This window comes from Vipera berus (assembly GCF_964194415.1).
Source record: "Vipera berus genome assembly, chromosome: 1".
NCBI lineage: Eukaryota > Metazoa > Chordata > Lepidosauria > Squamata > Viperidae > Vipera > Vipera berus.
The window spans coordinates 94672412-94694613 of NC_138202.1; the positions used below are offsets into that span (position 1 = coordinate 94672412).

General features: G+C 39.1%; 2 protein-coding genes across 3 annotated transcripts in view; one reads left to right on the forward strand and one right to left on the reverse strand.

The window, feature by feature from the left end:
* DNAJC24 (DnaJ heat shock protein family (Hsp40) member C24) overlaps positions 1-423 on the forward strand; it is a 55237-nt gene extending 54814 nt beyond the window's left edge. Inside the window, exon 5 of the mRNA XM_081312968.1 lies at positions 202-423. Within this exon, the coding sequence (XP_081169094.1) occupies positions 202-323 (122 nt within the window). The 3' untranslated portion in view covers positions 324-423. The remainder of the gene's footprint in view (positions 1-201) is intronic.
* A 71-nt stretch (positions 424-494) lies between these two features.
* IMMP1L (inner mitochondrial membrane peptidase subunit 1) overlaps positions 495-22202 on the reverse strand; it is a 42268-nt gene continuing 20560 nt past the window's right edge. The window contains exons 2-7 of one of the 2 annotated variants that reach the window (XM_081312966.1): positions 13708-13839; positions 12278-12366; positions 10435-10561; positions 9485-9535; positions 2196-2306; positions 495-643 (exon numbers count right to left, since the gene is read on the reverse strand). In XM_081312966.1, coding sequence (XP_081169092.1) covers positions 575-643; positions 2196-2306; positions 9485-9535; positions 10435-10561; positions 12278-12366; positions 13708-13812 — 552 coding nt within the window. In that variant the 5' untranslated portion in view covers positions 13813-13839 and the 3' untranslated portion in view covers positions 495-574. Of the gene's footprint in view, positions 644-2195; positions 2307-9484; positions 9536-10434; positions 10562-12277; positions 12367-13707; positions 13840-15001; positions 15513-22202 lie in introns of those variants that run through there. The other variant, XM_081312967.1, reaches the window with a different exon arrangement.

Below are 22202 nucleotides of genomic sequence, written 5' to 3' on the forward strand. Positions count from 1 at the left end.
TTCTCTGTCACAACTGAAAATATGTTTTCTCTTGTGGTATTGCCTGACTTCATTCCATGTGGGAATATAAAATTATACTATAGGTCCCTTTCTTATGCATATTATTGTTCTACTTTAAATATTTAATTCAGGTTCTGTTCAATATAAGCATTTTAGTGGTATATGAGAAATCATTGAAGCTGATTTATTTTGTTTCAACAGATGATCACTGTTATTCTTTCACGTGCCGATGTGGTGGAAAATTCACTGTTTCCAAAAATGAAGTTGAAGATGCTTCACTAGTAAACTGTGACACATGTTCATTAGTTATAGAAATTATTTGATGTGCCATCCAGGAAATACATCAATGCGGCTGGTATTGTAAATAGCTGGAATATTAAAGAATAGCTCAATTCTTGCATTCCAAATGGTTGAATGTATTTGAAAATTCTCAGAGAAAAGATATATGATAATTTTTAGGCTCTCTGTTTAATTAAAAATTACAGATAATCCTGTATCATGATACATTATTTATTGAATATAAAAATATAAATCACTTTTAAAAGGTTAAAAAAAAGATGACAACATAAATCAATTAGTCTTTACAAATCCTGTGACTGTTGGGACTTGAACGCAGAAACCCAAAATCCGTCAAAGGCCAAAGCTGCAAAATAAAATAAACAACTACTTAACATACTGAGCATCAGTTATCCTTTAGCTTTTCTCTAATTCGACTGAAGTGTTAATGCAGTAAACTGAACATTTTAAACAGTCTAGTAGCACAGATAAGACTTACATATGCTCTTCACTTAAACTACACTGTTGGAGAATTTCTGGAATGAAATATGTATTTAATAAGTAAAATATTTGGAATTATCTGGAATGAATTATAGTTCGAATCTCTACTGCTTCTCTGGATACATGTCACAGCAAAAATACATGCTCGATGGTGATTGATGAAGATTTCAGATGATATATTAAATTGTTTAGAAAATTAGAATGTTTATATTGGTTTAATATTCTCATGTTTTTTTCTGTTCAGGCTAAATATTTTAATTAAGATAATCTGCATATGTATGACCAATTCTCATTACTTTAAGATGTATGTATGACTGTTATGGAGGATTTGTTTTCTTTCTGCATACATCAAAAAATTATTGGTACTCTTTAGGCAGACACTCATCTAAAAGAAATAGGTGAATTGTGAATAAATATTATGAGATATGAGAGTTAACCAGCTAACTACAATTGCATAAGAAACAATACAGATGGAATACACCCAGGCTGAGGCAGGAAGCTGAAATAATTTTTAAAAATATATCTATCATTAAAGTGTTCTGTTTTGGGGGAATGGCATAAAACCATTTTTATAAAATGATCAATCACACTAAAAGCATGTTACACATGCCTGATATGGAGGAAGAAAAGGAGGGCTTCTATAAGGAAAAACCTTATACTACAGCCATTTATGTTATTTGACACTGTGAACATGTAAATATTGATCTGGAAGATTTTATACTTCGATTTCTGAAAAGCTTTTAGCAAATCCCTCGCTGACGATTTCTGAATCAACTAAGCAAACAAGGAATTAGAGTTCAGGTTCTCTTAGAAATCAATAACTGGTTAAAGAAAAGCAGTAGCCAGTAGGAATAACTGAAGAGAAGCAAGCAGTGGAGCCGCTGAAGGTGTGGAATGAGCAGTATTGTAGTACCTGTTGTGGAAGTGAAAAAGCCCGCCCCCTTGTGCATAAGGCAGGTCACCGTTTTTCTACATATTATATCATATATGCTACCAAGGAAGACATTGTAATATTTGGGAAGCAGGGTGGGAAGCCCCACTGTGTGAATTGTTGGATCCAAACTAGTATATTTAGTATTGTTACGTTTGCTGCAAAATAAAAAAATGACGGTTCAACATACTGCTGTTTTTATATGTGAAAAAAGGAAATCAAACAAAGGATTGTTGAGAGGAGAGAGATTTTGTGTGTGTATGTGTGTGCGCACGCCCGCATGCATATTTTTATATAGGTAGATACTTAACTAATACTTTGTAAAGGCTTAAACACAATCTTGTTTAAGAAGATCATGTTCTTTGTAACATTTTAACACCCTGGTCCCTGTGTTTCACTAGCTAATGAACATGTCTCATTGTCATAGCTTAAGCCCAAAGACTATAACAACTGTTAAATTAACACATTTTAGATTGCAGGAATATACCTTAAAGCAAATTCGTCCTCTTATCAATCCATATGGAACAGGACCATAACACCTGGAATCTGTAGAATTCTTGAGATTATCACCTTCTAACCAAACATGTCCTTTAGGTACCTGAGAAATATTAAAATTAAAGAACAAATATGTAGGTGAAAAGCAGTGCAATTAATACAGCCTAGTTTCATTCTTTATATGATTGCAGTAAATGAATAATTTTACACTTTTAGATTCAGGGGGAGGAAACCCAATAAATATTGTCATAGGCTCCCCAAAACACTGCAACACAGACAAAAATCTCCAAATGGAGATGTTAGGTTAGGCCAGTGTAACATTCATTTATTTAATAGATTTTAAGAGTGTTAATTTAGGATGTTGACTGAAAATCTTGCTCTATGTCACAGTAATAGCATGAGCAGGGCAGCCACACACTCATCAACATCCTGGGGCCAGCACTAAGGCTAGACCAGTTAGTAAGCTTCTGATGAACTAAATGGTAATTGATTGTGACATCAATTACGAATAATCTCGTCATTTTATCAGAGAAGACTTGTCAAAGTTCTAATTAATATCACAGTTCATTCTATGTGCAGGCAGGATTCACAACACAATATTGTATTAGTGACCATCACAAACCAGCCAATCCCTCCTTATAATTTAAACATTAATAATGGTGACCTTACAATGTGACAGAAGCCTTTTAATATGGACCACATATGAACAACATGCTAGGAATTCAGCCATAAAGAAATTCCTTTATATCAATCATACTAACACAACAGCAGCTGTGGACTTGTATATACTGTGAAGTTAAAACATTTTAGAACTTGGAGATGAATTTCTAAAATGAATGAAAATAAAAACTAAAAATGATTCCTCCTTGTCCCAGAGGGCAAGATCAAAATGAAAGGAAGAGGTGAATCATGGAGAGGAAATTTGGGTTGGCAGAATGAGATGAACTGGACTGAACAAGGGGGGGGGGAATGGAAAATTTGGTGGGGATGGAACAGCTAAGTGGTTTGAAACTGGAAAAAAACAGGCACTGGAAGATTGGTTGGTTGGAAGTTGGCAAGATAAGGAAGAGTGAAGAGTGGTTTTTGAGTGTTGTAGGCAGAACAAGAGACAAAAAGAGATGAGAAGACTGGCTCTTGTGAAGTGGTGGTGGTGGTGGACACAAATCCAAACGCCATTTATCCTCTAAACAGCAATGCATCCGTTAGTACTTTGAGATGGTGATTCCAGATATTTTACCATCCCTACACATTTCTCAAAAGCAAAAGGGAAATACGATTAATACCAACTTAAGGGGCAGGCTTACATGTGCTTCCAGGTGGGGGTATATTTAAGAAACGACTCCCTGCATCCTTCTTTGAGAAAAATTCACAAGTCGGTTTCAAATGCCAACCCCAACTTCATCCATAACGTTCCCAAGGGAAAGAGGTCCTCCCTAATATTTTGCTCTACCATTACCTTAAAAAAAGGTGTGTGTCAAACGAAACAGTTTACACAAGTCTAGAAAATAAAGTATCTTCAAACCCTAGCAATCAGCTGGAGGCGCTACTAACACATTCCTAATAGCATGAAGAACCTACTTTAAAAAGCCAGATGATGTCTGTGAGGAGGGGAGGGGCTTATTATTACAAAGGCATTAGGAAATCATAAAGACAAAATACAATTTCCAACATAACCAGAGAGCATTAAACATGTTGGGAAAATGTATCTGACAACCAGTCCACAAGGAATTAAATACCTAATGGATAGCATTAGGACAATAATGGATAGGGATAAAGGGTTGGCTTAGTTTTGAAGTTAACAGAACAGCCTGAGTCAAAATAATTGTATTAAAGTTTATAAATCCAAAGATAAAACACTACTACAAACAGAAAAATATAAAAAGTAACAAAAAAGATGCAAAGAGATAGAAAAAAATATATAAAAGATGACTCCTTCACCCTCCAGACAAGTATAAACCATTTCAGTAACACCTTCTCTAATATTTCAATTAAAAAACACCTCTTATTCCCTTGTCAGTAATCAATTTGTAAAAACACATCTTTCAGTACTAATCAACAAGTCTATTGAGAGCTACCAGAAATAGTAAGATAAGATATTTTAACCTTGAAACAAATCCATTTTATAATTCAATCACTTTCTTTAAGAAATAAAATAAATCTCTTCCCACTTACAAACAGATCTTTAAAGCCTTGTCATTTGGTCCTGGCTCAAAAGAAATCTCATTAATAGCTATCCGAAACCACAACATACATATTTTAATCTCTGTCAAATTTCACCTTATAGTCCTGCTTGCTTTTAAAAACCTTGATCGTTAATCCTGTCAAATAAAATCCTATATTTTGATTTCTTATCATTTTCTCTTTGGCTCGTTTTTAACACACTTTTTGTAAATCCAAGATTTAAAAAAATTCCAAATCATTCTCCTGATTATTTATATCCCATTAATAATTAAATACACTGTAAATCCATCATGTCATCTCTTCCATGTGACTTTCGTAATATGGCTTTTTAAAGTTCAAATCCAGATTCAAATCAGCCTCAGCCTCTTTTTTGTTCAATAGAATTTGTTGTACTTTATATCCTGTATTATAGTATCAAGCAAGTAGTTTCTGAATACATTGTTCCTAAAGAGCCTTAATTTCTTCTATAGTCAATAGTATTGCTCCATTACTGAATTACTTCCCATTTAATTATATTTAATTCTGTCTAGTTCCCTCTAGTCAACTTTTAAAGTCCCTTCTAATCATCTGTTTATTTTCCAATCAGCAAAACTCCCACAGGAGAATTTCTTACATTAATTTCAATTTTTTTATACGTTTATTTATAAAATTTTAAATTCCTCATAGGAAATATCCATTCAAGTCTACCTAGATCCTTAACTTAACTTTCCAAAATCCACATTATAGTTCCTCTTCTGCGATTTTCCAAAAATTAAAGCTTTCTAATTTTTAGATTTATATGAAGCTCTTTCATATAAGGCAGAATGAGATTCTCTCTGTGTAATAAAATCCTGACTTTGGAAGATTGTTAATTTCTAATAAATCAATAATAAGCAACTTCCTAAGTTAGTTAAGTGAAGAAATGGGCAAACACAGTGACTCTTTGAAGACACCAAATTGTGACTTAGACAAGCTGTCTCCCCCTTCCCAGAACTCTGAAGATTGCATTTTTTACAATCTCTTTGGATGAGGAGTCAATATGGAGCAAACTTGTGGGTGAGCCTTGACCTCTCCTTGATGCGGAGAGGAGTTCTGAGGAGCCAATCCATTCATTAGTTCCTCTATACTTGGAGGTTTTCGGCTCTATAAAAGTGAAAATGTCTTTTATCTGCCACTGCAACTGCCCAGAAGGTCTGAAATTCACATCATTCACAGCATATGTAAGTAGAAAAAAAAATACAGTTCTTATCAGTAATCCTCTTCGAAATCTTCCAAGTGTCTAATTTTTTAAAAAAATTAGCTTCTACCAATGTAAGCAAATTTGGGTTCCTTCTTTTATAATGTCCTGTTCAATGCTAAATTATTTCTCTTCCCATTCTAAACCACTGACCAATGAAAGCTGTGCTCCAGTTATTGTCCATATAATCATGAGTTAGACATAGGAAACCCAAGTCCCTTGTGATTCTCTTCCCACCTTTAAATAAGAATTGATAATGCCTAGCACAACCTTCTGTAATCTAGATGCCCTTCAGACATGAGCTTTAGCTCACAGGATTATCAGCAATAATCATGCAGATGTGGAAATTTAGAAATCTATACTTCTGCTAGGCATCCAGATTGAAGAAACCTGACCTGAAAATTTAACAGATCTTATCACAGAGATTATATTAATTGTGCAATCCCCACCCCTAGGCTTGGGGGGCCCCCGAAAGCCCTAATAAGCAGGCATATACATAGAATGAAGGCTATTGCTAAGCACATTGGTTTGTGCTTTAAATTGTAAGCCGCCCTGAGTCTTCGAAGAAGGGCGGGATATAAATGGGATTAAAATAAAAAATAAAAAAAATAAATAACAGGTTGAGCATACTTGTTTTTAAACAATCCATGTCTTGGTTCAGGGGTGGATGGACTCAGACAAGACACAGACCCACTAGGAAAATGTCATTTATTATAATAAATTGATATAGAATAAATTTGATTCTACATTGAATGGTTTGCCTTACTTTTGCTCTTATTCTAATCTTATATAGTATCCATCATCTTATATAGCTTTCTTACACTGTAAACTAGAACTATTGGTGTTACAATTTGTTTTCTATTTTTCAGTTGTCTTCTTTTGTATTTTTCTTTATCCTATAATTCTGACTTTTGAAATCCTTAACTTATTTACTCTCCTCTGTCCATCCATAACCCCCAATTCATGTGCTCATTGATTCCAGTTGACTGGACAGCTGCCATCTCCTCTGCTAATATTTTTCCTAGCACCAACTGTGGAAAGATGAACTTTCCTGAAAGAAGAAAATGTTACATCCAACTGTCTAGGTCAGGTTTTTTTTTCTCTGTGGTGGTCAGGTGCACAGCTTGGATATGTTGGCAATTCCACAGTAAAGGGAAAAAAAGTTTGAACTCTTACGGTAGAACCACTTGCAAGCTGGCCTGTAGATTTCAAAAGAAAGAAGTATAAAAGAAGCCACAGTAGGTAGACAGAATGGGGCGGAGGGGTCTTCTTTGTGTGGTGGGAGATGCAATTGGAGTGAGAGGTGATCAGACATGGAACAGAAGAGGCGACAGCTGAGAGAATGAGGATTAGATGATCCACAGACAGGGAGAACTAGGAAGGAGCTTGGAGCAGCTAAAGCCTAAGAATGAACCTACAAAAAGAGCCAGGGGGAATCCAGACTGTTGTTAGACTCCATGTGGTTCAGGTCCTAGATATCTGGCCATGAATGTGTTAAGGAGAGAGATTATTAGAATTTCTAACTCTTTACCGATATAAGCAAAAGTGGAATGAGGAAGAAACTAGCAGCTGAGTACTGGTCTTATAAAGTGAAGGAATAAACATTTAAATACTTTGGTTAATTTTTATTAGTAGACTATATACTTAGATAGATGCGGTGGCTCAGTGGGTTAGGACGCTGAGCTTGTCGATCTGAAGGTAGGCAGTTTGGCAGGTCGAATCCTGAGTGCCGCGTAACAGAGTGAGCGCCTGTTACTCGTCCCAGCTTCTGCCAACCTAGCAGTTCGAAAGCACGTAAAAATGCAAGTAGAAAAATAGGGACCACTACGGTGGGAAGGTAACAGCGTTCCGTGCGCCTTTGGCGTCTAATCATGCCGGCCACATGACCACAGAGACGTCCTCGGACAAGCGCTGGCTCTTCGGCTTTGAAACAGAGATGAGCACCGGCCCCTAGAGTTGGAAACGACTAGCACGCATGTGCGGGGGAACCTTTACCTTTATACTTAGATATATTGTAAATATTGTACATATTCATGCTTACTCGCTTTAGATACATACTTATTCACTAAGAGTCTTGAAAATATATTTTGCACTAAGCTTATATAGTAATACACAGCACTGTATAAACTTGTCTATGTGTCTGATTTCATTCCTATCCATACGTATGCTCTGACACCAATAAGGATCTACTGTTGGTAAGGCGACGTAATCAGGTATAATACTGTTCAGATCTCCAGGTTTCTCTCTGGATTTTTATTGCCCTTATTGATATGGGGCAATATCTACATTGTTTGGAACTGATCATTTGGATTATTTGCAATGCTGGTCTCTTCTGGCTTTCATATTTTTGGAGGTCCTCCAGAAGCAGTTCTCTGGCCACCAAAATGGCCATTCTTCTGGTCTTTCTCCCACCTCTGCTCAACTGTTGTCTCATTCAATTGCCTCTCACTATCAGTACTTAGCTGCCAGTCTTCTTCAGCCACTCTATGTAATATTGAGGCCGTGCAAGACAGGCAAAATAAGACTCTCCACATTCTCCTCCCAGCCCCATTCTTCATCCTGTCTAAGACTTTCAGATACCACTTGGCTTATTGTGGCTCTGTGGTCGAATCCTGAATCCTGGCATTCTGTGAAAAATGGTCCTAAGTCACTTTTTTCAGTGCTGTTGTAACTTCAAATGGTAACTAAAGGTGAATGGTTGTAAATCAAGGACTACCTGTACAGCTCCTTTTAAGAGCCCACTCACTCATTTTTCACAAGGCATAGGCAAAGGGAAGGATGCAGGTGCTTTCCTTTCCCTATATACCATATATCCATGCTGGCTCAGGAATTCTGGGAGTTGAAGTCCACGAGTCATAAAAGAGCCAACACTGCCTACCCCTGCCCTATACCAATCTGTCATACTCTCTTTTCACTCACACACTGAACTGCCTGAAATTTCGAGGGTTTTATTCCTAGAGAAAGGACATAATATTTTGTTTGCAAATTGAAAGTTCTGTGATTATCAGATAGGTGATTCTTCAGATATGATTTTTTTAAAATTTTGCTTCAGCTCCAATTTAAATTGGAATATTTTCCAAAATACTGAAATAAAGGTAATGACTTGTCTACATCCTATTAAGTATTGATTATTAAAGGCTAATTAATCTATAGTTATAACAAACTGCTGAGTGAGACCTGTTCTCAAACATAGCACAATTTTCAGACTGTTAGCTTTAGATATAGCCACAGGATAATGGCGCACCTCATCTCCAGAATGAATTTAACTTCATCATAGAGTAAACATTTTTCTCTATCAGCTGTTGCTAGGGCATTAAGAGTGTGCCGTAATTGATCATCAGTAAAATGTTGCTGAGAAATGAAATTGTTTATCAGCTTTTTATCACTTATTTGCATAAAACAGTTTCGTTAATGTAGGTCTTGCCTGCAGTAAATGACATGTCTCTTCTATTCAAGCAACAACTTTCGTTTGTAAATGGCAATGGGAACTGAATAAATATTAAGTAAACAAAATACAATGTATATATTATTCAATCACGAGCATATATAAAATGTTTTTGTTCTTTATGTATACTGTTCTAAAGATTGTGATTAGTGCACAAGAAAGTACTGTAAAACAACAAAAGTATTCCAAAATTTATTTTATTTAATGTCTGAACTCTGCTATTCAGAGTATAATGTGTAAATATACTTTGATTTAGAGTAAATCATACTAGCTATTTAAACTTTTGATGTATGCTTTAACATCTTTTGCTGCTAAGTACTTTTCAATCCTATGTCTACAAAAGTTTTTTAAAAACTGGTTTAAACATATGCATAAATTATATATTAAAAACCAAAGTTATATTTTATAGAAAAAATGCATGTAGAAGAACAAGAAACACCTTAAGACTTTGGGAACTAACTTCATCAGATGTAATGTTAAACAGCTGAAACTGTTAAAATAAAAAAAGACAGGTCCACCATTAGTAAAGAAAAAAATAATACCACCATGATTGGAAGGAAGAGGTTAAAACAAGGTTTAAAAGAACAGATTTGTGTTATATCATACTGTATTATATTTATAAAATGAACAACATGCTGCTGATGTATTCCACATTTTTCCTTCAATATCCTGTTCACTCAAATAATGTATTGTACAAGGTTCTATGTATTAAATCCAGCCATCGTCAGCAAAGTTGTCCACATCACTACCAGGAAACTACATTTGGAAACCCTCCAATAAATGATCTATTAATAACAGCAACCAGCAGATGAATCTTTAATTTTTTTGTGTAGTCTCTGGTACACAAAAGAATGACTACGACTAAAACTGTCTAACTACTTGACTAATTTTGGAGGGCTACAATGTTCCTAATTCCCATCCAATGTTCAGCCTATTATTTCATATAAAGAACCTATTCCATTTACTTTTCTAAAAAGTTCAAAGCTAATAAGTAATTAAATGATCATAAGTGAAAGAGGTGAACATTATACGTAACTAAAGCGACTGGAAAATTTAAAAGTTAAACATCTGTCATATTAAGAAACCAGGACATAAAGATTGAACTCTTAATATACTAAGATGTTTCACATTGTCATTAAGATTGCAATTAGTGCAAAACAGTGCTGATGCAGGGTTGTTTCTGTTCATGTTTCTCCCCCCCCCCCGCTACAGTCTCTGTATTGTATTTCAGTTCTTTTCTGAGGGATTCAAAAGAAATTTTGCAAAAGGCTGACTAGAGGGAGAAAAATGCAGGAAATTCGTTTATAGTATATGAAATCTAATTAAAAGCATGAAAACAAAAATGCCACTACAAGACAGGAAAAATTTGAAAGCAAAATTAATACTTACGTAACTGTGGGTCTTTATAAAATCTGTGGGATTGCTTGTACAGACTTTTTCTCCTTCCAGGCCCATTACTCTTTTACAAATATTTGTTTTGGGGTCAGCTGGGTTTTTTGCAATGATAATATCACCTCTATGGAAAGGCCATAAGGAAAAGTCAGCATCTAGCAATTTGTTAGTGAAAAATACAATTTAAAATTCACCCCAAATCAGGTATGTGGTAGAAAGTTTTTTTTAATATAGCCCACATCCTCTAGGGCCTAGGGTCTAGGCACTTCAGATTATTTTGCTTTTAGTCTACTGAGCAAGAGAATTCCAGTGCTGCAGTATTAGGCAACAGATGGGAAGGTAGTTGTTTTTACCTGCCAACCAAAAGACTAGATTAGCAGTCCCTAACCATTGCGGCTTGGCGGCCTGGCTGGGGGAGGGGACCTCTCGTCTAGACTACTGTAATGCTCTCTACATGGGGCTGCCCTTGAAGTCCACTCGGAGGCTTCAACTGGTGCAGAATGCAGCCGCGCGAGTTGTACTGGGAGTTTCCCGATACTCCCATGTTACACCTTTGCTCCGCGAGCTGCACTGGCTGCCGGTTGCCCTCCGGGTGAAATTCAAGGTGTTGGTAATGACTTACAAAGCCCTACATGGCATGGGTCCGGATTACCTACGGCAACACCTGCGGCTGGCGTCAACTTCCCTCCATCCAGTGCGCTCCCACAGAGAGGGCCTCCTCAGGGTGCCTCCGATCAAAGAATACCGATTGGTGGCCCCCAGGGGGAGGGCGTTCTCTGTGCGAGTGCCAGACCTGTAGAACCGCTTGCCGGTTGAGCTCCGGATGGCCCCCGACCTTCGCTCCTTCCGGCGCGATCTAAAAACGTATTTATTTGAGCAATCTGACCTGGTCTGATGGGTTAGGGTTGGGGTTTTAAACATGTTCTTAATTATTGTGTTAAATTTTAAATTTGGGCATTATATTTAATTGTATTTTAACTTTTATATTCTGTTTTTTATATTTATCGCCCTGTACACCGCCCTGAGTCCTTCGGGAGAAGGGCGGTATAAAAATATAATAAATAAATAAAATAATAAATAAAATAAACTGGCCCATGTGAGTGGTGGCCAGCATATGTACCCACCCAGCTCAACTAGATCAACTAGCAGCTCCAGCCAGCCAATCACATGGCCCAATTCTGAATAGACCACAACCCGGTAGTGGGTTGCGGCCTGGGGGTTGGGGTCCCTGTACTAGATAAAATATCCTGTTTTGATAGGCAGTAATAATTCCATGACCATAAGGAAACTTTGGCAAGAAGTAACTTATTTAAAATTCAAACAAAGCTAAGGTGACTTCTAGGACATAAGCTTATACTTGGAAACACAACTATTTCATTTTCACAGTTACTTTTAAGTCTTGTGGTTCACCACAAGCTATGTTTGAATTGTTGTCCAAAGCGATAAGTATCTGATTGTAAATGCTTGGCTTAATGCATGCAACCCAGACTTTTATCACAGTGTTCCGCATTATGCACACATTCAGTACTCCATAAACTACTAAAAATAGTATTGTATTTACACTTCTGGAGATAACTGCATTCTGACTTTGCATCCTGATGATAATCTCTAGCTATCCATTACAAAATAGGACAAGATAACCTTTAAATTTGCACTATGAAAGTACAATACAGAAAGCTTCCATCAACCATAAAATGTTATTCTTTATTTTTGTAGAATGAAGATCTGAAAGTGTATGAATAATTCTAATATGGAAAATGATAACGGAAGCCACAGGTTCCTTAGCAAAAAGTATACAAATACTTGTTCAGGTAAACTATAAAGAATTAGAGCAACGTACTTTTGAATACGAAAAAAGTGGCTGCTAACATTCTCTGAAAATACAATATCAGAATTTTGAATTGTAGGCTCCATTGAAGGCCCTGTACACTAAAGAAAGAAAGAAAGTTAAGATTTCCAAATTATTTCAAAGACTCCAAAATATATTTGTTAGTAGCTAAGAGTACATGGAAAACAATCTCATTAATTTAAACTAATGTTACTAACAATATGGAGTGGTACTTTGACTGCTTTGAAACTCGTCAAATTTGATACTCAATGCACCTGCCCTTTGGAATCAACTCCCCTTGGAGCTCCGGATGGCCCCGGATCTCCATTCCTTTCGTCGCGACCTTAAAACATGGCTTTTTCAACAGGCCGACCTGGATTGATGGAAGGGAGGTTTTCTTAATTTTGTTTTCTTGTGTTTTTAATCGGACTATTTATGGGATAATTTGATTTAATACCTTTTAATGTTTGTATTTTGTGTTTTTATTGTTGTTAGCCACCCTGAGTCCTTTGGGAGATAGGGCGGCATACACATCCCATCCATCCATCCATCCATCCATCCATAAATAAATAAATAAATAAATTTTGAGGCAAAAACATAACTTTTTTGAAATGCGTTTTTCTGGATTTTTTTGTTGTTATTCTGTCTCTCACTGTTAAAATAAGCCTACCATTAAAATTATAGACTGATCATTTCTTTGTCAGTGGGCAAATGTACAAAATCAGCAGGGGATCAAATATTTTTCCCCCTCACTGTATTAGTATTTGTGTATTTGATTCCAAAGTTCTTGGACTTTTACTAGAGATGTTGCTAGAACTTACAATCTCTGAAATGAGCTTTGACAGCTCTACAAGAAAACTGTTATCTAACCTACATATTACTTTGACACAAATCCATGCTAGAGATAATTGACTCTTTTACTTCCTCCTCTCACCACTAAAATACATCTTCCAAGTGAGATAGTGATAAAGATTATCAAGGAACTGCCAAACAAGCTAACAGTAAACAGCCCAATCAAAGAACCATCAAGACCAGTCCCACAAAAACTGACAGGGCAAGCTGCTAGAACATAAAATAAGAGCAAACCCCACTCCCTACTAGCACTGATGATGTTACCTAGTTCTGGTAATGAAACGTCTGCAAGAAAACAATCAAGTTCAGAGAGCAACAAGGACCCTTCATTTCAACTAGCCCTACAAATATTCTCCTCTATTGGTTCTTTTGGGATATTTTTTCAACTTCCTATCTAACTTAGTCTTCATACTAAGCTAGTTTCTCATCGCACTATTAACCAGGCCTAATCTCAATTAGTTTCTGAGGCCATATCAGAAAGATGCTGCCTTCTGCTGAGATTGATACAAAGATGTTAGTAGACTCAAGAGTAACAAATTGAAAATTAACATATTTGTTTTCATCATCAAAATTAACTTCTTTTAACTTACCATCACAATTCCTCCAAGATATTCTAATACACAATGGGCTATGCACCCATACTGAATGGTATACCCCAGAAGTCGGAAAGTCTTTCCAATTACGTCTTGCAACATAACAGTATAATAGGTGTACGGTTGGTCCTAGTTTAAAGAAAAGCACAGTAATTATTCATTTTTGCAGAGATATGTATATCATATATTACACAAGCAACACTTAAGCTATGACTGTTATAAATCACTGTATATTCAATCACAATGCAATAGTTTGGTCTAGAGCAGGGGTCAGCAACCTGAAACAGCCACTCGGAACCAGTTCCCTCACAAAAGGAAAAACTGGGAGCCGCAAAAAATGTGTGCGCATGTGCGTACATGCGCACATGCACAGAACAGGGTTTGACTGAAGAGTGGAGCCAAGGCGAGATATGCACCTACCCTGCATATTTGAATTGATTGGTTGAACTTTTTTAGTCCCACTTTTTTTTTCTGGACTGCACATGGCAGAGGACTGGGAGCCACAGGAGAAAGAGCCGCATGTGGCTCCAGAGCCGCGGGTTGCAGACCTGTGGTCTAGAGGTTAAGGCACAAAGCTAGAAACTGTGAGTTCTAGTCCTGCCTTAGGCATGAAAGCCAGTTGAGTGGCTTTGGGCCAGTTACTCTCTGCCAGGCCAATCTATTGCACAGGGTTGTTGTGGGAAAAATAGGATGACAAAGGAATATTAGGTGTGTTCTCTACTTTGACTTATCTATGAAATTAATAATGGTGAGATAAAAATAAATAATTTGGAAATATAGAGACAGAGAAATGCCGTTCCTATTTTTACAAGATCAATAAGAGACAAAAAGGTGCCTAAATAAAAATGTTTTTACCAACTGGGGAGAAAAATCAACAAGAAAATGACTGCTAGTATTTCATATAGCAAAGTACTTATAATACTGATAACAGATCAAAGATGTATATCTTGTCATTCTTAACTGCTTTTACACCGTTTATGGCCTTAGATATTAGTCAGTACTGAACATGCATAATATATATTAACATTCTTGTCTTTACATTTTAGGCCAAGTCAACTTTCAACGATTCTTTAAAGTCAATGCTATGTAAAGTTTTTTAAAGTAACTCAGTCTTGACATAACTAAGATATGTGGAATGGGAATGGATACACTTAAAACACAACTGTCATCATTGGGTACTTCTGAACACTGTTACTAAACATTTTCACTTTCATAGCTCCCATTTATATTGAATCTAATACTAATTTTTATTCCAATGGAGCTCATTACATTAGATGGAGTATTGTCTTACCTGAACACCTTTTCTCAGCATGATGATGGAGAATCCACAAATGGGTTAACTCTGTCTTCCTGCCCATTTAGACTAAGTCTGTCAAATTTGCCACACCTCTCCTGGGCCAGGATACCTCCCAATCACGACGAAGGCGAAGCTATTGACGACAGTCCGACATGTTGGCTCCCATACCCGACACAGGACCTGACGGACACTAAGGGGTGGGTGTAGATTCTCCATCATCATGCTGAGAAAAGGCGTTCAGGTAACACAACGCCCCTTCTCCAGCATGATAGATGGAGAATCCACGAATGGGACATACCAAAGCCGCCCTGTCCCTATGGGAGGGAATCAGTCTGGGCCTGTGTCCCACCCTGTGTCCGCGGAGGCAAACCTATACAGTTTATAATGCCTCACGAAGGGGGAAGGCGAAGACCATGTTGCCACCCTACAAATGTCCCCAATGGACGCCTGTGTCGCCCATGCCGTGGAAATTGCAGCACTGTGAGTGGAGTGAGCAGTGATATGACTTGGAACAGACAGTGAATGTAATTGGTATGCCCCTGCAATACAAGCCCTGATCCACCTGCCTATAGTAGAGGCAGAAAACTTCTGCCCCAAAGTAGAAGGTTGAAAGGAAACAAAGAGGGCTTCCAACTTGCGAAAGGATGCTGTCTGCTTAAAGTAGTGGTGTAAGGCCCTGTGGACATCCAGGGCGTGCCATTGATGTTCCAAGTTATGAAATGGATGAGGACAAAAATCTGGCATAATTACCTCCTGCATCCTGTGAAACAAGGTTTTGACTTTTGGAATAAGGAGGGATCCAATCGAAGGACCACCCTGTCATCATGAAAGACGCATAAGTCCTCTCTGATAGAGAGAGCTGCCAGTTCAAAAATGCGTCTAGCCGACATGATGGCTATCAAGAAGGCTACATTGATTGTCAAGAACCGCAGTGTACAGGTTCTGATGGGTTCAAATGGAGGTAAGGTAAGGGCCTGCAAGACCCGCAGCAAATCCCAAGAGGGATACCGGTGAACCACGGGTGGTTTGGTGTTGGTCGCTTCCTTGAGAAATGAGCGTACCACAAGATGTTGAGCCAATGGCTCTGAATTACCACATGTAAGTACCGTGGATAGAGCCGCCACTTGTCTGCGGATAGTATTGGGTGCCAAACCCTTGTTGAGCCCCTCCAATAAATAGTCCAAAATCCTTGGAATGGTAATAGCCGAGAGATCTAACTGGTTCTTTGCCCACCAGTGACAGAAACTTCTCCAAGTGGAGTCATAGATTCTGTTTGTTGTAGGCCGTCTGGAGGCCTGAATCATCGCAATTACGCCCGTCGAATAGGACTCATGCACCAGGAGCCGCCGTTCAAGTGCCAGGCGGTTAACTGGAGCCACTGGGGTTCTGCATGTTGCAGAGCTCCCTGGCTGAGTGTAATGCGACCTGGAGAAATCCCCCATGGGGGAGAGATGAAAAAGCCCACGAGGTCGGCCAACCATGGCCGTCTTGGCCAGTGTGATGCAACAAATATCACCTCTGCCTGTTCTTGCAGTATCTTGCGGATGACCGCTGGGATCAGAGGGAGACGTGAGAATGCATATAGCAAGCCCACAGGCCATGGACTGCGGAGGGCATCCGTTCTCTCTGCCCCTGGACAGGGGAACCGGGAGAAAAACCTTGGAAGCTGGGAGTTCACCGGAGAAGCGAACAAATCCAGTACTGGATGACCAAACCTCTCCGATATCTCCCCGAAGAGATCGGGATGCAGGTGCCACTCAGAGTGATCCACTGTCAAACTGCTCAGAAAATCCGCCTGCTGATTTGCCTCTCCCAAGTTGTGCTCGGCCCTGAGGGAGAAGAGGTTGGTCTGCCCAGGATCCCAACAACTGGGCCTCGGCCATAAGGGACCTGGAACGGGTACCCCCTTGCCAGTTCACATGGACTTTCGCCGCCACATTGTCTGTGAGGACCAGGACGTTGTCTCACCACCTTGTTGGGGAAGTGGCGTAGGGCCAGATGTATGGCTCTGAGATCCAACAAGTTTATGTTGTGCTTCAGTTCAGACCGGGACCACCGGCCCTGAGCCAACTGTGACCTTAGATGTGCTCCCCAGCAGAACAAACTGCCATTCGTAGTTAGGGTGAGCCAAACGAGCTCCTTGAATAATGAGCCTCTGGCTACCGTTGGGGAGGTCCACTACTGGAGGGATCTTAGGGTCTGAGACGGAACCCTTACCCTTTGGTTGGAGGAGCTGGTGCCCAGTCTCTGAAACAGGAGCAAAAACCATTGCAGGTTCCTGGAGTGTAGTATGGCCCATGGCACTATTGCCATGCAGGAAACCATCTTCCCTAACAATTAGGAGAGAATGGCCAGTGTAACTACACGCTTCCTTTGGACCTGGAGGACCAGGGCTCAGATGCTGTCCTGACGTTCCCAAGATAGATAGACTCTGCATAGTTTTGTGTCTATGACCGCACCCAGGCGAAGAAGGCGGGTTGAGGGAACTGTCTGGCTCTTTTGAAAGTTCACCAAGAACCCATGGTCTTGGAGGGTCTTGATAGACAAGGCCAGGTCTAATTGAGCCGTCTGAACAGAAAGGGACTGGATGAGGATGTCGTCCAGGTAGCACTGAATGCGTACTGGAACTGACCTCAAATGCGTAGCCAGTGCCGCCAAAATATTTGTAAATACTCTTGGAGCTGACGAGAGGCCGAATGGTAAGGCTCTGTATTGATGATGGTGGTTTGTGTAACAGAACCTGAGGAACTTCCGGTGGTCGGGAAGGATGGGGATGTGGAGGTATGCTTCCATGAGGTTGACAGATGTCAGGACGTCTCCCCTCCAGATGCTGGCCAAGATGGACTATACCATTTGCACCCTGAATTTCTTTTATGCAAGATAAGAGTTCAACCCCTTTAGGTTGAAAATTGCACTCCATCCTCCCAAGGCCTTCGGAACGACGAAGAGGATGGAATAGAACCCCCTTCCTAGCTATCCAGCCAGTATTTTATTTATTTTTATTTTTTATTTTAATTCCATTTATATCCAGACTAAGAGTATCCACAAACCCATTAACATAATGAGACAACAGAAAAAGAATCCTATACCAGATCGGTCGTCGCCTGGGTTAACAAGGACCATGGCAGTTGCTGTTTCTGTAAGCTATCAAAAAGTGAGTTACAGGGTTGGAGAAAGACCTGACAATCTAATCCGCAAAAGACTTGCCAAGAAAATTTTATGGAAAGATCTCAGACATGTCAGATAGGGTGCCCAACAATAGGACAACAGGATTCCCAGTTGCTGAGGCAGCCAGTGGCATAAGCAAATGTCTCTGTGGTACATAGATACACCGGATGGCCACATGGAATGTCAGAGGAATGAGTCAGAGTAAATTCGATATTGTCAAATGAGAGACGATCAGGTTGGAAATTAATCTCCTGTGGTCAGATAATGACTTTTTCCAGTCGGAGGATTTCACTGTCTTTTATTCATGACATGATACTAAGAAAACAAATGGAGTGGCATTTATTGTAAGCAAGAAACTTGCTAGAGCAGTGGAAAGTTTTTCAGTTGTCAATGACCAAATTATTACTATCAGAATTCATGCCAAGTGTCTCTAACATTACAGTTATCCAAGTCTATGTCCCAATGGCTGTTGAAACAGAGGGCTTTTATGGCATAGTCCAAGAAACTCTGACACAAGTGCTCAAAAAAGAAAACTGTTTACATTCTGGGTGACTTCAGTGCAAAAGTTGGCAAACAAGCAGAGGCAGGCATCACTGGTTATTATGGATTAGGTGAGAGAAACAATGCAGGTGGTCATTTAGTACAATTTTGCCAAGAAAAATGATTTAGGATCATGAACAGATGTTCAAATAGCACAAGCGCCACTTATACACTTGGACCTCACCCTATGCAGTCATTGATGGACCAGTTCAGTCCTTGCTGTTAAAGCATATCCAAGTGCTGATGGCGGTTCAGATCATGAATTGTTGATGGCAAAGATTAAAATCAAACTATGCACCATCAAAAAGGCAGTGCCTCCAAAGAAGTCTGATGTCACCAAAATCCCTACTATATGTACAAATCGGTTTCAGCTACTGGACACTGCTGAGAAGACTTCTGATGAACTATGGCAGGAAATTCAATTGACCATTACTGGAATTGCAGAACAACACATACCATATAGGAAGCCAGAGAAAAAGTGCAAATAGCTCTCAGATGAAACCATATACATAGAATGAAGGCTACTGCTAAGCTTGTAAGCCGCTCTGAGTCTTCGGAGAAGGGCGGGATATAAATGGAATTAAAATAAAATAAAATAAAAATAAAAAGAGCTGAGCAAAGAAAAACAGCCAAGGCAGCAGGCAGATGGGAAGAAGCAAGAAAACTGAACGCAGCTTTCCAGAGGGAAGCAAGGAAGACAATGAAGTTTACTGAGATGAGCGATGTAAACAGCTTGAAGCAGACTACATGAAAGCTTACGCCAGGAATGCATTTATGCGAGTCAAAAGGATCTGAGCACCACTTATTGCTCATAAAGGCATTATTTAAAAAAAAAAGCAAAGGAAAGAACTGTCTGACAAAAAGGCATCAAGAATAGACAACAAGAATATACAGAAGACCTGTATGCAGATAGCAAAGGGGCCCAGCCTTAGGATGATAAGGAAAGAGAAGTAGAACTAGAACAAGCCACCTTTGAGAAAAAGGTCATATAGGGGATGAACCAACTCCCAACAACAAGACTCCAGGTGCTGACACCATCCCTGCAAAATTACTGAGACCTGTATCATCCAAAGTCATTAGAGATCTGTGCCAGAAAATTTGGGAAACAAACACCTGGCCACAGGATCGGAAACGCTCAAGTGTTCATTCCACTGCCGAAAAAGGGTGACTCTGAAGATTGCTCCAATTATCGCACAATTGCTCTCATCCCTCACATCAACCAGAATCTACTTAAAATTATACAACAATGTCTAGCACCAATCATCAAAAGGGAATTACCAGATGTCCAAACTGACTTCTGAAGGGGTTATGACATCATATTGCAAATCTGTGCTCGGTCATGGAAAAATCTTGGGAAAATAAAAAAAATCATATGTACTTCATCGACTACAAGAAAGCCTTCAATTATATTGATCATGAAAAGCTATGGAGAGCCTACAAGACCTGGGGGTACAGCACATCTCATCAAGTTGGTGAAATCACCGTACACAAATCAGGAAGCTACTGTGTGAACATCATATGGAGTTACAATTAGTTTAACATAGAACTATGACAAGGTTGCATTCTCTCCCCTTTCTTATTCAATCTGTATGCCAAAACATCATGAGGAAGCTAGATCTCGAAGAATCAAAAATCAGGGTAAAGATTGGAGGAAGAAACATCAACAATCTTTTATATACTGATGATACAACTTTCCTCTCAGAAACCAAAGAAGGCCTAGAACATCTGATCAAGAAAATCAAAGAAGAAATTGAGAATGTTGGTCTCTTTCTGAACATCAAAAAGACAAGCTCATGGCCACTGCAAGGAACAGAAAGATCAAAATAGAAACTGATGGCGCAGCAATAGAATGCATGGAAAATTTCACTTTCCTAGGGTCGCAGATCATTTAAAGTGGTGAATGCAGCCCAGAAATAAAATGTTGGGATTGTATTGTGTCACACCGCAATGATGAACATGAGCCAAATATGGAAAAGCATGGACATCAGCCTGCCAACGAAATGTACATTAGTCCACTCTATTGTGTTCCCCCCAGCTATCTATGGTTGTGGAAGTTGGACTATAAAAAAGCAAGCTAGAAAGAAAATTTGAGCTGTGTTTCTAGAAGAAGGTTCCTACATATTCCTTGGACAACAAAGGTGACCAGCAAGTACTGGAGGACATAATGCTAGACATGTCTCTGGATGAACAAAAATCACAAAACTGCATCTCACTTATTTTAGTTATGCCATGCAGGGAGTTCACTGGAGAAAGCAATTATGTTCGGGAGAGTTAGCAGTAAAAGGAAACCAGACCACGAACGAACACGGTGGCTGGACGCTATCAAAACTGACACCAGCCAGAGAATAGAAAAACTCAAAGCAGCAGTGCAAGATTGGAAGATGTGGTGAGACCTGGCCCATAGAATCGCTAAGAGTCAGACATTCAGCGGATAACATCATCATCATTTATTTATTCATATAAAATCAATATGCCACCCATCTTATGGATTCGACGACTCTTGGCAAACAGTAAAAAGATAAACAGAAAAATAATTAAATTTTTAAAACTATGTAAAAAAAATAGAAGCAAGGAGACAGAAACCACATAGGGACTTTTTCATATAATGATTTTTTTTTCTCTTTTGACTATTTGTATTCCAAGTTAAGCACTTGCAGTCTATCATCAGGACAATTTTTTAAAGTCAGTAGATATAGTTCCTAATTTAGTAATATCCCTTTCATTTTTCTGTTGCACTTGTTGAGATTTTTATGTACAGCAGTCCATGATTTCTGAATGTAATGGAGCCCACCCGTTATGGTCATAAGTAATGACAGTTTTAAAGAATATCAGCCATGTGAACATCCCATTTTTACAACCTTTTTAGCTATGATTGTTAACTGAACAATTGTCATAAAGTGAATGCCAGTTGTTAAATGAATCATTTCTTTGCTATGGGTCAATTTTGCCAAAAATTGGAAATGCCATTTTTCAGAAAATTGTCTGGGATACTGCCAATAGATGTGGGCTAATTACTGAGCAGGGACGCGGTGGCTCAGTGGGTTAGGACGCTGAGCTTGTCGATCAGAAGGTCGGCAGTTTGGCGGGTCAAATCCCAAGTGCCGCGTAACAGAGTGAGCGCCTGTTACTCTTCCCAGCTTCTTCCAACCTAGCAGTTCAAAAGCACGTAAAAAATGCAAGTAGAAAAATAGGGACCACTCCGGTGGGAAGGTAACAGCGCTCCGTGCGCCTTTGGCGTCTAGTCATGCCAGCCACATGACCATGGAGACGTCCTCGGACAAGCGCTGGCTCTTTGGCTTTGAAACAGAGATGAGCACCGGCCCCTAGAGTCGGAAACGACTAGCACGCACGTGTGGGGGAACCTTTACCTTTACCTTTAATTACTGAGCACCTGAAGTGTGGCCACACAACCACGGAAGTGGCCATCAGAACTTTGGAACCAGATCCTAAGTACCCCATCATAACTTTGGTCACTAAACTACCAGCT